At 36.9% G+C, this 18,240-nt stretch overlaps 1 protein-coding gene across 1 annotated transcript in view; it reads right to left on the reverse strand.

The window, feature by feature from the left end:
• Nucleotides 1-18,240, reverse strand: part of SKAP2 (src kinase associated phosphoprotein 2) — a gene marked incomplete at its 3' end in the record, with an annotated part of 107,207 nt that overhangs the window by 33,637 nt on the left and 55,330 nt on the right. Inside the window, exons 5-6 of the mRNA XM_010292123.1 lie at nucleotides 7,969-8,046; nucleotides 7,148-7,231 (exon numbers count right to left, since the gene is read on the reverse strand). Coding sequence (XP_010290425.1) covers nucleotides 7,148-7,231; nucleotides 7,969-8,046 — 162 coding nt within the window. The remainder of the gene's footprint in view (nucleotides 1-7,147; nucleotides 7,232-7,968; nucleotides 8,047-18,240) is intronic.

The following is an 18,240-nucleotide window of genomic DNA, read 5'->3' on the forward strand; positions in this document are numbered from 1 at the left end:
CGTTTTGTCAAGATAAAAATGAGGCAAGTATTCAAATTGAGTCTCTTGGATTATTTCTGAGACTGCTTCTCTGTGACATGGATGATCCCTTTTACGGTAATACAGTTTTACAGAGCTAATCTCAGATGATCTCTGCACTGGTACTCGTTCTTTCAAAGAGCGCTACAGTTAAAACACAAACACGCTGTACTTTGCACTGGAAGGGGAACACGGTGCATGGTATCCATATTGCATTTGATTGTTTTATTGTTTGTATTGTCTTTGTCGTAATCTCTCTGAACATGCTGTTCCAGTGCTAACGAAAATTACCTGTATGCACCAAAAAAAAAAAAAAAAAAAATCCTTTGCTATTAAATTCTTTCACTGACCTTTATAGCAACAGACTAGTCATAGAATTGCTACTTTTGTTTCTAATTGTCTGCACAGTAAAGCACCTCTGATTAAAGTCCAGTGTAGCATTACGCATATGCTTAAAACGTTGACCACAAGGAAATTTTAAGACAATGAGACACTTCACAGCCCTGACCCAGAACCCATTAAAGTTGAGAGAAAGACTCTCGGTATGCATTCACACTCCCTGTCGCAGCAAGCCAGAGATAGACCTAGTAATGCCCTGAGAAATGGCTTCACAAATACAGCATGGCAGGACACAGGTCAGGCATAGCTCAGCTGCATGCTCTGATGGTGATAAGCAATGGAGGTCTACAAATCCCAGTTGCTCTTGCAGAATACACCTTTCCATGTAGGACTGGAGATCAACCCCATCACCTTATCACTGTGGATGATGCTACCATGGGTACCAAACCCACGGTAGCTGTTTGGCCAGGCATAGTAGTCAGGTGCAGGCTTGAAGGCAGGACCATCTTGTGATCATCAGACTCAACAATCACCTCGACTTCATTCATCGGCAAAGGCTTGCAGCTAAATAGGTGTGCAAACAGACTTGGGCTTTCAGTTTAAAGCTGCCATGTGAAGTTAGTGCCACAGTGACTCCTGTGGACTTCGACATTCAGAGTTACATTGTTTATATTAGAAATATTTTCTGGAGACTGCTTTAGGGGCAGTTAAATGGGTTTGATGTTTAAAAAACTTTGAAGACTTAAAGATTTTACTTGGAGACTTAAAATTAGATATAGGATATAGTTGGGGTTTATGGCAGTTTTTTATGGCCTTAAAAGTAGCTTCAGGGAGCACATTTACATTAGAGATTTCACTTTCGTTTTGAACCCCCAAATCAGAACCGGAGTTTTGCCTAGCAAGAATACAACAGCATATTTAGGTGAAACTAGGGAGAGACATGCAGATGGAACACACTTCTCTGAAGTACAATAACATTCTTGCTGCCTCATATTTTCTCAAGATAAGGCTTTGCAATTCAACAACAGGAAGCCCTTAAGTTGTCCCAGAACAACATAGAACAGAATTGCAAGAAGTATAATACTCTCAGTCTTGTAAAAACAAAAAGGATCACTTACATCATCAAGTGTGATTTGTTCCACAATTAAGTCAAATCTCATTTCAGAATAAGCTGTTCTTTGCTCTCATCCCTTCCTCCTGTTCCCTTCTCCCCATATCAGGCACACAAAAGAAAAATAAATCTGAGTCTTTGTACATTATTTTGTTCCAGGAATTTAGAATTGTAAAAAACTAGTATAACAGAGTGGAGAATCAGGCACTGAATATATAAAAAAAAAAAGTCAGAATTAGTACACAGATATTTAACTAATACATAGATATTTGAGAAAAATAAATATGAAGGGCTATATTTAAAATAGAGGAAATAAAGATCTGAATGAAATTTGAGAGCCACTTTAAACATTTTTCTTACATATAAACTTCATTCATCCTAAAAATAGTGAAATGTTGTTAACAACGGAAACAGAGCCAATATTATGTTGGGAAAAAAGAGTCTCAAGGGAAGCAGAGAAAAAGGGTTTTGAAGTAACCTTGCGTAACTGAGTCCATGGGAACTTTTAAAACAAAGAAGAGTAAACCTTCAATAGGGTCTTGAAATGATTGGGTTGTAAATTTGAGGCCTAAGGCAATGTGCCCATATTATTAGCACATGTAAAAAGAATTAGTCCATTCTGAAGAACAGAGAGGAACTTGGATAGTAGAAAGGAAAGAAGTTACAGAGAAAGGCATAAGGAACAAAAGCAAACAGAAATATTTCAGAGTGATAAAGTATTTATAGATACTATTAGAATCTATAATTTAACTCTCTTCATCTTGAAATTAGGAGCCTGTAACATCTTATGGTCTACATGGCTTCATGCTAAATGTAGTTTTACATGCTTTTCCATATGCAGGATGTCTGCTTTCTAAAAATAGTAAGTGTCAGTATCTCCAAAATGGTAATTCCTTTTCCAGCTTTTGGAACAGTCCTTTCCAAACTCATGCACAGGAATTCCTCCCTTTTAGATAGCAGATCTGAAACGCAATTGACTTTTTTCTTTCCTTTAACCTAGTCCTCTGAGAATTCTAAATTAAAAAAATGAAGAAATAGAGGCAATGATTGAAACACACTATTTAGGGCATTGGTTTGTTTATATTCAGTTTGCTTATACTCAATAGTTACTTTTTAAAATAACGCACTATTAATGGCGAGTGGGCCTCTTGAGGTCTGAATTTGACATTCTCATAGCAGAAGATTCAGTACTCATTGAAGAGATGCCTTTGATTGCCAGCATCCCGCTATAACAAAGTCCTATTGAACATTCACAATTCCTGCAGATTTCAATTATGGACTCTGTCAAAAGTAAAGTCTAAACTAAACAAAGATTTTTGCCTTTCCCATGTGGTTGTTCAGAGAGAGAGGACCAAGAGAAGGAGGTCTGTAGCTAAAAGCAAAATGATACTTCAATAGCTTTCCATCGGGTCTCTATATCTTTTCTCACTCCTAGAAGGAGAAATTTGCAACCTTAGCAGGTGGCAGAAATTCCAGTAGCCTGGTTAGGTAAGTTACTAGGACAGATTTGCAAATGCAACTCTATAACTAGGCTTCCCTCTCTCTTTGTATTGTTCAGTCACCACATTCTTAAAAAAAACAAAACACAAAATAAAACAAAACCCTCTTTTGCACAAATAGAAATAGTCCATCCATTGGCCTGGCCATCACTATCTTACTATTCAGAGAAATCAAAAAATTTCATGCCCATGTTAAAAATAATAATTAAAAAAACCAAGCATAAACTCAGACTTTTCTAAAAGCCTCTTAAATATCCCCCACTTCAACACTGTATTACTGGCAGGCAGGCAGATACCATTTTCAAGTTATAAAAATGAAAATAAATTTTTAGTGCCCATTAACAGGGGAAAAAAATTACCATGATGTTATCAATTACTGTCTTGCTAAACATTTAGCTGATCTCTCCAGTTTGCTGAGACAGAAGGGCATATAATATCATGGCCTAGTGAGGAAGAAGTAATGAAGCCATTAATTCATTCATTTATAAAGCAACAAATTAACTTTCCTTCTTCACATGCACTTTGAGGTCTGAAAGGTTAGGCATACCACCTAGGTGCCTGAATACACGGGAACTGCCAGAGATCATACAGAAAAACGATATGCAAACAGGGTACCCAACTCAGGATGCAACTGCATGGAAGCAAAGCAAAGAGAAGGATTATAAAAGGTTTATGTAAGGAAAGACTACAAAATGGAGGACCAGGCAAGCTTCTGGAAATCCAAGCCAGCTGTGACATTTGAACATGCAATGTTGTGGGCCACATGCTGGCAATAGACAGACACATGCTTCCTGCAATACCGATTTCTGACATGTAATTAGGTCAAAATCTTTGAGCCTTGTTCCTCCTTTTACTCCACATATTTTTTCCTCGGGGAAAAAAATGTAGGTGACTCGCTTAGACCCCTCTGTATTGCAGGGATAAATAACATTGTTTCACTACCCAATGCTGCACCAAATGTACAAGAAAATAGAGGAGGAAACAGGGAAACAAGACATTCGTTAGCCTGCAGGCATCACAACTGTTAAAAGGATGCTTGTAACCTCTCAGGTTAACACGCACACATTCACAAACACACAGTCATTTAGTGTATTTTCAGAGGCTTTAGCTTGTGCTATATCCTCCTGGACTAGGCCTCATTTTTCATCATTCAGCTCTGAATAAATGATTCTGAAACTTTGCCTTACATGTGTTTGTGAGCTTTACACACTTCCATACTTTTTCTTGCTTTCCCAATGTAAAAAGGAGAAAGTTGTAAGAATTAAAAGTGTTTTGGAAACAACAAACCTACACAGTCTAATAAAAAGGCATCTTACAGCCTCACATTTAGCATTGTTACATTTACACTGATATGTAAGCACAAAGAATCAAACCAAAATGCACCCTGCACCAGACACAAAATATCCTTTACAGATACTCACCTATGTGTCCAGTGTTAAAAACATATATGACACAAAATAAGCCAAGCAGGACCTAGAAATCCCTGCTGCCTCTGTGCATTACATCCCCCAACACACAGGCACCAGCACTCCATTACCCATGAAAAGTGATGCAGGCAGCAGGACTGAGTATGTATGGAATCCCCCTCTCCCTCATTTCTCTTCAAACCAGGTTCACATCGACAAGGGGGGAATTTTTCTGTTATGTGAGTCAACCCTAGAACTTGTCAGAAAACAGGGCCCAGTTGATACAAAACATCTGCAGGCACTGCATGGGCTAGGGCAGACTGGCATTGTTTAGACAGATGCCATCCCAACGATTCAGGAGGTGGCAGCAATTTGCATGAAGCCACCCAAATGCACACTTCACCGCTGTTCTACAGTTGGTAGGAACGCACCTTCATTTTCTACGTGGCCCATGTTATCTGGTACAGCATCAAAGGTCACAGCAAAAGAAGGGCCCCAACATGACACGTACCACTGCTGGCCGTAACAGTGGGAGCGAAAACAGTTTCAGGTTCTTCTGGTAACTAAATGCCAGATCTCCTCAGGATTGTCTCATCGCACATCTCATCTCTGCTGACAAGCTGCAGCTGAGCAGCGTGATAAACAGCATGTTCACAACCATGAGCACAACAGCCCAGTTTCAACAGCAAACTAGTCTGCCATGGAACTGAGGCAATCCCTGGTATCCAGTTTCCGCACAATGATGGCAACTTCCTTCTGCACTGGAACAGGCACCTTTAAGTACTATGGCATCAGAGGGCTGAAGAAAGTACCTCTGACCAGTCTAGAAAAAAAGCTTTCTTCAATGGCAAGTTCTGGAGTGACCGCTGGTCATCCCAAATCTGCAAGACAAAATTATTCCACCGTGCTGTGCTAGTTTTTCTTCACTAACAGCACCAGTCACATGCAGGTAGGGCAGAAATTCATGCACCTGATTTATTTGCTTCCTCCAGGAGCTTCTGTTTGAGTCCTGACATGCCTATACAATTACCAAAAGATGTTCCATGGAATATGTGCCTCTACCATATCATTAGGTTACAGTTAGGAGGATCTTCCCGAAAACAATCTGCAGCCTACAAAAGCTGTAAATGTACAAACCAAAGCATCTGTCTATAGATCCGTAACGGAAAAAGATCTCACAGTATATCACAGTCACTTCCTAGCATGACACCAACCTGCTGAGTGCTAGGCAACATGCTTCCATGTATCTTAACTTTCAGCATTGGTATTAGAAGTTACAGCACAGCCTTGATAGTCAGGTTGTTGCAAAAGAGGGGGAAAAAAAAGGATGGGAAAAGGGCAGGTGGGTAGTTTTCCTGCCTTAATCCAAAGACCATATGCTAGAAAGCATAACTAATCATTAGCATAGACACAAGGAAAAGATACGTAAAATACCAAGCGTTTTCTTTCTTTTTCCTCAAAAACTAGCAGACGAAAAGACAAAGATTTAAAACCCCAGAACAATCTTTAAGAACTAACAATATATTCTGACCGAAAACTTTGCCTTTTTTTAAATACTAAGTAATATATAACTATATGCAAACAAACAGCACAAGGTAATTTTCCAAAGAAAGAAATAAATCATTATTGACAAATCAGTGTTATGCCACCTCCTCAAAATTTTTGAAGGAAGATTGTTTATGTTTTTCAAGCTTGATCAATCTGTAAATTGCAAGGGAAGAGTGAAGAAGAAGAGGGAACATTTAGCAGATATACTAAAAAAATTCTGGAAACAGAGAAGATGATGGGAAACTGTAGCAAGATGAAAACTGGACTTACAATTAGACCCTTAATTTATTTTTTTTTGTTTTTAAAGAGAGGATGAGTTTAAATGAGTCAGCATATTGAGGAATGAAACAAACTGGACCAAATTAAATTAGTCTTTGAATAAAACAACACAAAATAACTACCTGCACTAATCTCAGAGTCACACAAACATAAGTAGAAGGAAAAAAAGCTTCTATGGGAAGTTTGCCCAGGAATAAATGGGGGGGGGAAGACATAATTGGACTTTTAAAATTTACTCAGATATATTTCTGTATCATTTGTTTTACCCCTAAACATCAAATACACTTGGCACACAACTTAAAGGATGTTTTATTTATCTGTCAATTCTAAAAATTCAAAGCGATATCCCAACATTTATGCCAGATTCTTGCTAAACTGGACATTAAAAGTTAAGAGTCATCTACAGAAGCTAGCTTTAGTCTCCATGACTGGGTTTTAGTTAAATACATTAGTTCACTTCTAGCTTTTTCAGAAGATAAGCTATTTAGAAAGAAACACGGAACTCTACTACGTGGTTTTTAGACTAACATTTTCCTGGATAGAACCATCTTTAAAGAACTCAGAAGGTATAATTGCTAGAGGGTGTTTTAAAATTAAAATCCTATTTGGACAGAAAAAAACATTTTCTGTCCAGTAAATGAATTGAGTACCAGCATACTATCAAACCTAATAGCTAACTGTTATTGGCGCATAAAGTAGCTTTAAAAGTAACTTTTTTCCTCAGTTTCCCTGCTTTAGAAAATGAGCACACCACTTAGAGCTTCAGAAGAATGTTTACATATCTTTAAAATTCACAGCACTATTTAAGAACCAACTATCCTTTTAAAAGTTTCATTTGCTTTCTTAAGATGACCTTAAAGTCACAGTTTCCAACTCCACTAAAGCTTTCATATTCTTCTGTGCATTAAAAGATCATTTTTATAGTTTATCATAATTATTATAATTACCTTTGTCGCTTCCATAATAATAGAAGATCGTCTTACTGATAGCACACCAACGCTTCTGCCACTCAAAGCCAAGAAAACCGTGGTCTGCAATTATTTTAATTTGTGTTATAACATTTGTGTTCAATAATGACATGAAGTACATTACTTCTTTTCAAGGGTGAGGTAAGAGGGAGGAGGAGATATGAAAGGTGCTAAGGAAAGGAAACAAAATCCGGATATAAAGAAATGTATGGCACTGAGAAGGAAATTAGAAATAAAAACTGGTGGTAAGAAAACAAATGGGAATTTGAAATCATATAAAGAGATAAGTCATGTGTAACATTAAATGTAAGGAAATAATGAACAACTTCCTAAATATTTCCTAGAGTTATTGCAGCATTAAGTGGGTATTAAAGTGACAATATAAGATTTATTGAATCAAGGTAAATATTGACTGAACCAAAGCTGAGATCAATATTTGCCCTCTTGAAGGAAAATAAATCTTGATGCTCACTGAAACATGAAGTCAACATATGGTACTTTTACATACGTTCCTAATGTTTTCTTCAAAAATATCTGAAAGTCTTTGAATTATGGCTGACAATGGACTTGCACAGCATGATTTTTCTAGTCAATAAAAAAACCAGGATTTTCTTTTAATACTACAGGAGCAATTATGTGCTGTGCTGCTTTTGCATAATACGCTTCAACATTTCAGCTTCTACTCGATTTTATCTATCACTCCTGTATAAAGTTATTTGTGTGAGTAACATCAAATACTGACACATAGACTTCCCAGATATAAAATATGCACTAGTTTTCACAAAGATAGTTAGATTTACCTTTTCTGCGTTTTTCCAGGTATCCAGCCTTCAGAACAAACTGAAGATCCTGAGCTGCAATAGGAGGACACAGATTCCCTGAAAGAAAAGTAAGTCCTGTAAAGCACCACTTTTCAAGAAAAATGCTACAGTAGCATTAATAAACTTACAGATTTTACACTCTCAATACACAGACGCTACTGGAAAAAAAAAAAACTCTAGTAACTACTATGCCAGATTATTTTAAGTACAAAAACCCTCTAACTATAAATGCCAGAGCTGTTACTGCTGTCCTCACCACTTTAGTAAGGAAAAATATAGCTGTGTAGCAGGTCCTGCAAGTCTGAAAAGGAAAAATATGTAATTAAACAAGCTACAGCAACTTAAAAAACATTAGATTATGTCTTGAACATGATCTATAAAGCAAGTTGTATAATGAAAGCAATAAATTTTCAAATGTGCAAACAAAACCGAGTATCACAATTAAACACAATTAAATCGGGAATGTGGTTTTCAATACCAGCTTCGCACAAAAACATCTTGAAACAACATACAAGGTGAGTACTCTCTATTACACTGTCTATAAAAAAAGAACCCAGATACAGAGATGATAAAAGGTGATGTCTGCTGTTGACAGACATTGCCTAACTTGCAATGACACAAAACTACTGCCAGTAGGCTCTATAATGTGATACTGGATAGACCAAAGACATTGCACAGAAGTCTGCAAAATTGTTCATCTACAGATACTAATTTTAGCTTTTTTAGAACATGGCTGCATCTGCAAAATGGTGAGTATGTTTCATCATATTTTTTCCTTTTTCTCAACTGACGATCCATAGCTAGAAGCATGAGATCGACCAGTCAACCCTGCCTCAACTTAAAATAGAAATCTAGATGTTAAAAATTGCATCTCCCGTCCTGCATCCTTCCCCTCCTAAAACAAGAGAGTTATGATTTAAATGTAACTCCTAGTATTAAGAACAGAAATATGTTAGATATGCCTAACAATTTACATGTATATACATGTCATACTGTTTACTGCAAGCAAAAAAGCAGAACAAAAGCTGTTCCTGTGCTGCTGGTTTTTTAAGTGCATGTGAGCATCACAGTGAAGTTCCTACTACTTATTATCATCAAATATTCATAAGAGTCACTGTAGGTAGGTGGCAAGTTTACATGGCAGTAATTATTCATCAAAATATATGTAAACTCATTAAGTTCTACCAATATAAACATACAAAAAAGGACTGGCATCAGCAGACAACCTCTGCTGAAAAAAAAAATCACTTTAAGCTACACAGGGTGGGTTAAAGATCAACTGTCTGACCTTGAACCAAGAACACTGTTTCTGGAAGGTGATGGCAACTTCCTGGATTTTTAGGCCGTCCCTTAAAATAGACAATTTTTTTAATCAGTGTCCACAAATGAGTTGATTTATGGTGGTTTTATTTAAATACAGTTGTGAGAGGAAAAATACATGAAAAAGAGGTAAGAACTTGCAGAGAATGTTATTTTTTAAAGTATGAAAATACTCAAAATATGCGTTCCTTAAATAATATAACCGGCTTTTTAGACAGCAAAAGGTTTTGTAGAATACCAAAAGGTAGTAGACAGAATTTTATACACATTGACACTTCCACTGAATTTTTTTATTAGTATCATTTTTAAAGGTTAGGAGTACACTATTACTTCAGCTTCTATGGAATTTTTACTATAGTATTGAAAATACAAGAGTTATTGGCTCCATGCACATGCCTTTTAAAATGCTGCAGCTGTCCCCCCTTGCTTGATAATATGCAATCACTGCACAACATTAAATGAGAATTTAACACAAAGACACTTGCTGGCTAGTACGTAGTAAGTTTAATAGTTACTTTAAAAGATCATCTAATGATGATATGATGAGTGGCGAAGGTGAAGAGTTTTACAAATACACACAGTGTGCTGCTTTATATCGGTCATTGGGAGGCATCAGTGTGCAACACTTACAGCTTTACTTCATTCAGTAGGGCGCATTTTAGAACAGTGCATCCCCACAGATGTGGAAGACACAAAATATAATTAAACAAACAAACAAAATCAGTTCACTCTTCAATTTCTGAATGTAAGAATTTCAACAACTATTTGGATCTAATTTTATACATTATTGTTTGCATCAGTTTGGGTTTTGATGAGAAAGCTTGGCAAGTGATCATTTAGTGAACACTCAAATCAAGTGGGACACATAGTCCCAAACAAGCACACTCTTTGGGGACTCCTTAATGTTATTCTGCCTATCGATAGAAGCTCAACCGAACCAACTACTTCAGAGCGTCAAAATTTCACTCCCAGTTTTGCTGCTTCTGCTGAGACAAGTTGGGATAAATTTGATGATGGCATTTTCTGAAAATACACTTATTCTGCACAGGGCACTGAAAGCTCATGAGGAAAAGAACCTGCATGAAAAAAGGCAGTCTTCCACTGTTCTGGTGACACTGCAGGAAGAAGTCCTCCTCCCACCCTCAACCTGTAGAGCAGGCAGTTTCTTTTTCTGTTCTTCAAAGCAACTGAGGCAGCAACTCTATGAAACAAGCAGCAGCTGGTCAGCCCCACTGTTACTCACAATCTGTAAGTAGCTAAAGCAAAAACAGATCATGTGCATTGTCATCCTTCTGTCAGAGAAGCTTGGGAACCACAAAATATGATGGAACTTTAGTGGAAAGGCAGGAGAAAGGGACCCAATCGTAATATTTCAAGACACATACAGCTGTACATGAAAGAAAAAGCATAAATCTGGCTAAATTCCTTCTTTCATTCCCCTGTACAACCAGAAGGAAGGGGAGGGAGAATAAGTAGTATGAAAAATATAAAGGAAAGGGAAAGAACCACCTCCTCTCAGACTCTCATTAACCACAGGTGTTGTGCATATGTGGCAGGAAGAAGGCACACACACAGATATACTCTTACCCCTGTACTGGAACAAAAACAAGGAGGGGAAGAAAGAAGAGAAAATGACATTTTCCTTCCAGCTACTGCCTAGAGCCAGCACGGAAGACTCCTAAACTGTGTCATCTTTCTAGTCTTCTTCCACTTTTTCATTGCTTTACTCTCCTGTCCACATCTCAAACAGGATCTAGAGTGAACTGCAACCCCTGGATGTGGGACGTCCCAGCAGAAAGCTTGGGATTTGCCTAACAGGTTGGTTTCTGCGGTTGCTTTCAATCAAAATGTTGCTTCCCCATCCATTTGAAATGTATCAGGCTTGGCACAAAACTCCTGAAAAAAGTATCACTACAGCAGCACTTTGTTACAGTAAAGCCGCATTTGTTTACATTACACTAGCAGCTGAGATCAGAGGCTCATTAGCTGACTATTGCATGGGAGTTTCAATAAGTCAGCTCCCACAAAGAATCTGTTTAACACAGAGAGAGACTGCCAAGAAAGAAGGCATTACTGCTTTTTTCTTTCTCTTTTTTTTTTTTTAATAAAGAACTGTTAAGCAAATCTAACAACTTGCTTCAAATCATATACTCCTTTGGAGTTTAGAGCTCTCAATTCCCAAATTATACTCTCATGCACACCCTAGCACACCTTCAGGACAAGGAAAATTTTTCCCTTCCCTCATGGATGCAGGTGAAACGGCCTGAATGTCAGTTTCCTCTAATTCCACTGGAGATTGTCCACTATAAGAAATGAAATGTAGAGATGAAAGGAACTTGCATCCTAAGGATGCAAGATAGCACCCACTGGTATTAACTCTCTTGGGTGCCTCAGTGTCTGTTGCTCAGATACTTGTGGTCAAATTGACTACCAGGTCAGAGCAAAATTTTTCTCACAAAATCAGACCAACAGAGACCACCATGTTTTCCTACCTACTTCATACCCCTATATAGTCTGTTTCCAGATACGTGTCAATGACTTAGAAACAAAGATGTGAAAAAGGCCCATAGTCTTCCCTGGTTTCTTCTTTGGTACACTGTTGTTTATGAAGACAGTTTTAAATGCCAAAGAGTAAAGGGGCACTGTGAATCAAGAAGTGCCCTTTGGCTTGCAGCTCTGTGAATTTACACATGGAGAAAGGTACAACAATTGCTCCTGTGTCCCCTTCCAGATCTAATTTCTGCTGTATCATTGCCCTGACACTGGGGGGTGGGCAAGCACACAGCTAAGGATAAAAAAAAAAAAAGTCTCCTTTCCATTCCCAAGTTTCTACCTCACACGTAATGTCTTGAACTTTATTTTCTTGACGTGAAAATCAGGTCAATACTATCCAACATTTGGGGAGATTATTATCTTGCATCCCCAATATACAGTATAAAATGAGGGAGGTCCATCTGCTTAATGTTAAAGGTTTTCCTTCTTTCTTGACCACCCACTCACAGATTAATCTCCCAGAATAATTTCTCCTCTTACCCTGGTGGGAATTACTTCAATGTATTCCAAACTAAAACCTGCAAGCTATGCTCCACATGCATATTCCCACACCAATGTGTACAAAGGCCATCAAAGACCAGACCAAAATATTTACGAGGCCTAAACCTTCAAGTTTTAGAGAAAAGTAAATTACACATATAATGCACCAGGCTCTTCCTCTTGGTCCTAGGCACTCTTGTGCCAAGTGAGCAGCTGGCAGTTATTATAATGCTATTGCTGCCAGGCTAAAAATTCCTCCAGTGAAAAGAAAGTGAAATGCTCCCACTCAAGCATAAAGCCAGTTTTTATACCAGTCATGCTTTGACTTCAGAAAAACATGAACACGTTATTAACACAGGTGTATTAATGGACAGGTTCCACTGCACAAATCCAGTGCATCTTGTGACTTCAGAAAGGCCTCGAACTACAGCTTATGGCATGGCTACAATTTTTGCAATTTGGTAATCAGACAGTCAAAACTCTGAATAATGCAGTTTTGCACCCTACTGCAATAGTGTATTTGGCCCATTACTTAAAAAGTTTCATCAGTGTCACTTCACATGATAAAGCATGAAATTCAATCATTATGCATGACATTTTGAATTTTGGAGGACCCAATGATGTTAAAATTTCATTCTGTTTACAAAATAAATAAAACAAAACCAGGTTGTATTATTGTGCACTGTATACCAATAGGAATATTTTTTATTTCATCAATGTGGGCTAAGGGATACATAAAGCAAGAAATAATTAGAGGTTAATATATTCCAAAGAGGTGCTTAGCATGCTTATAGGAAGTTAAACAGGTAAAGTGGACATAAGTGTAATTCAGTAACAGCTAAGTGGTTGATTACAGCTTGCTTTCCTAGTAGAGGACCATAGGTTTAATTATTGCAATGGTATAGATTTCTTGCTCAAATAAGAATAATTCACTGCTTTTCAGTCCTTGTAAAAGAAAACTGCCAGGACAAAATAGATTAATTTGATTATATGGAGAAAACAATGATTGCTATTTCTTTATCTTCCTTTAACAAAAAAAAAAAAAAAAAAAAAAAATCACCATTATTGCAAATTATTTTTCCAGCTTTCTTTTTACAGCACTGAAGACCCATTTATACAAAAGGAGAAACTGAAATCTACTACTGTTTGAAACACTGTTAGTAAAAACTTTGACATAGCTAGAAAACAGAGAGGGAAAATGCTGTCAGTATTAAAGTGTATCTTGCAATCTAGTATGAAACTGGATGTTTCGCTAAAAAAAAAAAGAGTTGCTACTCTAAATATTTAAATAATATCCGTTAAAATGCAGAAAATACGGGGGTTTGTCCTCAAGCTCAGGGCTTTTACAATGTCTTTCAGGCTGCAATTCTAAATTGGCAAAGATTTTCTGAAAATATTTGTGTCAAAGTTGAGCAAAGAAGTAGTAAAGTTTCCAGCAACACAAAAAGTGTTTTCATCTTCTTTTCTTCCCTCCCAATCCCCTTCTCACATACTTCTCCCAAAATTCTTCATATCTCTTCATTTGATACTGATCTGGAAATACAGCATTTACCCATTTTTAATAGCTACTACAGAGGGATTCAATTATCTTTGAATCTGTACATAGCAATACACTGGGGTCACATCTGTTGCACAAGCACTGTTAATCTAGGCTAAAGAGGAGGTCATTTACTTTTATATGCATACCTCTTCCCTACTTTTTTTTTTTTTGTTAAAGAGAAGATTAGTTTATACTGAATTTTAAAAAATCCCATTTCCTAGAGTCTTCTGATTAAGGAAAAGTTATCAGTAGGAAGATCACATAAAATCTCATTAGCTTCATTAACTGTCTTGGACACTTTCATAAAGACTACTTCAGTACTTCATAAATGTAGTAGCCTAGTAGCTCTGAATTAGTGTAAGATGCAAGAATCAAAAGATAAATGTTAAGGAAAACACATTTCATTCAGGGGAATAAATATAATGAAAATGTTTAGGTTTTGAAACATTGGTTCAAGAAAAGCTAGAATTTTGTTTTTCAAAGTGCTTGTTCCAAAGACTGCCTAGTCTATGAAGTTTTGCTCTGGAGCCATCCCCAGCATTCGCCATTGTGTTCTCTAATAGTTTACAATAATTTTAGCAGAATAACTTGCCTTGATATATTCCTCTAAGAAGGGCCAGCAGTGTATTTTATTAACGAATACTTAAAGCTGTGTCATCTGTTTCTAGTTTTAATTCCTTCTAATTTGGGATATGAAGTTTGGGTTACAAACACTAATACCACACCCTTAGAGGCCTAAATGCCTCTCCCTTGGAAGGAGAGCAGTATGAGCGTTTCTCCTCCCTTCCTTCCTGTAAGCTCCGGAGAAGGCAGTGGGCCAGGCAGCCTAAAAACCACGGCGACATATTCTCTGCAGAAATATTTAGTTCTTTTAAGCAGTCAGCATGGTTGAAATCTACCTCTCTCTGTCATTTTCATTTAGCCCCTAATTAAATAATTGTGTATTTAGATATTTTAAATTTTTTAAAATCTTACATCTATGGCTTCTCGATCCTCATCTGTTTTCCGAGCAGTTTCTTTAGTAGTTGTGCCATATTTCATTTGACCAAGACTTTTTTTTTTTAATAAATTATGGGAGTCAGTCAGTCAGACTCCATTCACCAGAATCCACAGCCTGATAGAATTATCCTGGAACACGCACTCCTCATCCAAACTTAACTTCGAATTTACAAATCAATATTGGCCTGGACTTACACATTCTTTTGTTGGCTTTCAAATCGGTTCTAAAATGCCCACTATTACATTTTGCATAGCACCTTAACATAGAGAGGAATTCATGGCTTTCACCCTTTGATCCAGATTTGACTTACACACGTAATTATTTAAAAAAAAAAAAAAGTAATGTTTTCTGCTGTGAGCAGGCATTATCCCCCCAGGGTTGTAAAAGTGGCCACACTTCACAAGAGCAGCTTTCCCAATTCTGCTGTTTCTCAAAGACTCTGAGGCAAGAAGACTTAAAGAAGATACAGCAGTAAAGAAAAGGTCTCTTGTAAAATGTCTATCGCTCAGGCCACTGTAATATAAGGCATACAAATGTAAAAGTTTTGCTTAGATCTCTCCAAGGATCATTAAAGTCTAATCAATCATTCCAGGGCAAGACAGAAAGGTTTCAATCACACAGAGGCCCATGCGGCAGCTGGCAGAAGAGTGCAATCAGTTGTAGAGATTGACAACACAAATTTTGCCTATGCAATAAGACGCTCAGCTTCCTACTTTGTTATGAGAAATAAACTATGCAGGAAAACGCAGAGATAAAAACAATGCCTCTGCACTGCAGATAGAAGCAAGTCAAAATAGACCATCATGGATCAATTAGAGGTACTGGAAATTCTCATGAAATGATGTAGGCAAGCTGAAATTTCCCAGCATCGTCTCACAAACAAGCATATACATCCAATTTTGATTAGAAACCCTAAGTAAAGATTCAGAATATCTACATGATAGCTGAACCACAGAAGGTGCTGTTAGCTAATCAGAGAAAATTAAAAGGCCAGGAATAGAGTCTACAGCTGGAGTATGACCAGCAAGATGTCAAATTGCATATGGATAGCATCTTTAACCACATCATGATTCCTGTATTCCCAGATGACTAATAGGAAGAAAGTCCTATAGGTTTATCAAACAGCAAGTTAAAAGCTAGCATTTAATATGTCCAGGTGAAAAAAACAATTTTCAGCTTAACATCTAAAACATCTGGAAAAGGTAATACTACAATACAAGTGTACACTCAGTTTACTACTAGTTTTAAATAGCCACCTGGTAAGCATAAAAATCCCTTGGAAATAACCACATATCATAACACCTTAAGAAAAACGTATGGTAATCAGAACTAGAAGTTTCCTATTACTTTTCTGATTTTGCTATAATGTTTTTAATTAGTCCTTTTGAAGAGTCTAAAATTTCATCTTTGGGCAACTGGCACATTTTGTTCAGCAAATATCCCTAAGCTGAGACTAAGCAATGACAACTATTTAACTGAACATGAGAATGATTTAATATGTTTTGGCAGAAAAACTGCCAAATGTCATTTCTTGCAAAGCTAAACAATGAACTTTCAAATTATATTTAAAAATTAGTAGTACATGTTCTTTTAGTTTCAGCATCCTAGTAATCCAACTATTTATTACTCAACATTTTGACAGCTCTATGAGAGCTTAAGTCATATGAACTCTATGATTCTTAGCCAAATTTTGGTAATACCATGCCAGCTAGATTCTTCACAAATCACACATCAATTAACAAAAAGAATATAAATTTTATTCCTCTTAATTTTATCATTTCCCAAATTTTTACCCTGTATCCTCTCCTAGGTAAGCTCTATTGTATATACCTCCTGTCCTAAACTGTTCTGTCTCTAGTTCTAGAAGCTGGTTTAAGACCCCTTTAAAAAAAAAGAAGAAAAGAAAAAAAAAAAACACATTAAAAAAAACCCACAACCACAAAACCTACAGTTCAAGACATGCCAGATTTAGCTGAACAGGAAAATCATCCAGTGTGAATGTCAATCTGTGATAGGGATATTTGGGAAGGGAAACATTTTAACTACTGCTCTCATCAGAGACATAACATGCTGGAAATACAATAAGCAATACGAAAGAAATCCAGGGAAACAAGGAAATTCTCAGACTACAAAACACCAGTGAAAAAACCCAATGTAAATTGTGTGATGTTTTATATATGAAAGTCACTTATGCCAAGTGGCAGCCCTCTCATATTAGCTGTGTAGTCTGTGAAGTTCCAACTGTTCTGACTCCTGGCCAGAAGCTTCTGAAAGGAAACATACGTACACACTTTGAGCATTTCAAATGTTCCAACAGCTCATATCCTTGATCAAAAAAAGTTTTAACATTACTGGTTGGAGCTGAAAAATCTTTCATCTGTATAAAGGAAGACATTAGAATTCCTACAGTCAGCTAAAAACACATCTTTAAAAAGTGGCACTTGCAGATTTCAATGAAGAGGTCCACGTAACCTACAGTTTTCATTTTCCACATTTTATGTATTCTTGCAAACACAAAATGACTTGAATGTTCTGCCTCATTGCCTTATTTTTTGATACATTTCTTCTACTACTGCTAATTTAAGTAAAAAGCTATGCTCAGTGATCAGTGAACTACCACACTCAAAGTTCCTCTGCATTCAAAAGCTAATTTGGATTAAGATGGAGGTATGACTTTACACTGTAATCTACACATAAAGACAAGCCTTTTTAAAATAAAAGCAAAAAAAACAAAACTTCACACGAGTGTCTCAAGTTTTCCCACTGCAGCACACAAAATGCATACCAAGTATCATTCAGCATGTAGAAGGAGGAAGTTCTGGTAGAATTAGTGTCTCCTGCAACAATGACATTGCACTTACAAAAAAAATCAATCTACTGAACAAGATCATGAAAAAAACTTACAGGTAAAAACCTCTGAAGTGACTAACACAGTGTCTATTTCTAAGTACTCTAAAAGAGGGAATAAAGAGATTATAAAAATCCAAAGGTTTTATTGTTGGAAAAAACACATCACTTTTTTCAAACCTCTCTCATCAGGAGGCAGCTACCACAAAGATAAAAAATTATCCTGTTTTGCTGTAACTGCATGGGACCAAACTTAAAAGAACAAGGGGAAACACTGTAAGAAGCCAGCAGAGAACTCTTGTGTTTCCTGAAAGCTTTCCAGATGTAAATTTCAGTGGTCATTCACCTTGGAGTACTAAGAATGACAGAAAGAACCACCTTCCAGTATCAACTCCAAGTTTTCCGAATGAGCACGCTAGTATCTTCCACTCCATTTGAAGTCTCCAAAAGAAATCATATGCTTGAAGATGCAAGCAACCAAAGCTCTGGCTGAAGCTGTTTTTCTCTGAAC

Source organism: Phaethon lepturus, unplaced genomic scaffold (assembly GCF_000687285.1).
Source record: "Phaethon lepturus isolate BGI_N335 unplaced genomic scaffold, ASM68728v1 scaffold4518, whole genome shotgun sequence".
NCBI lineage: Eukaryota > Metazoa > Chordata > Aves > Phaethontiformes > Phaethontidae > Phaethon > Phaethon lepturus.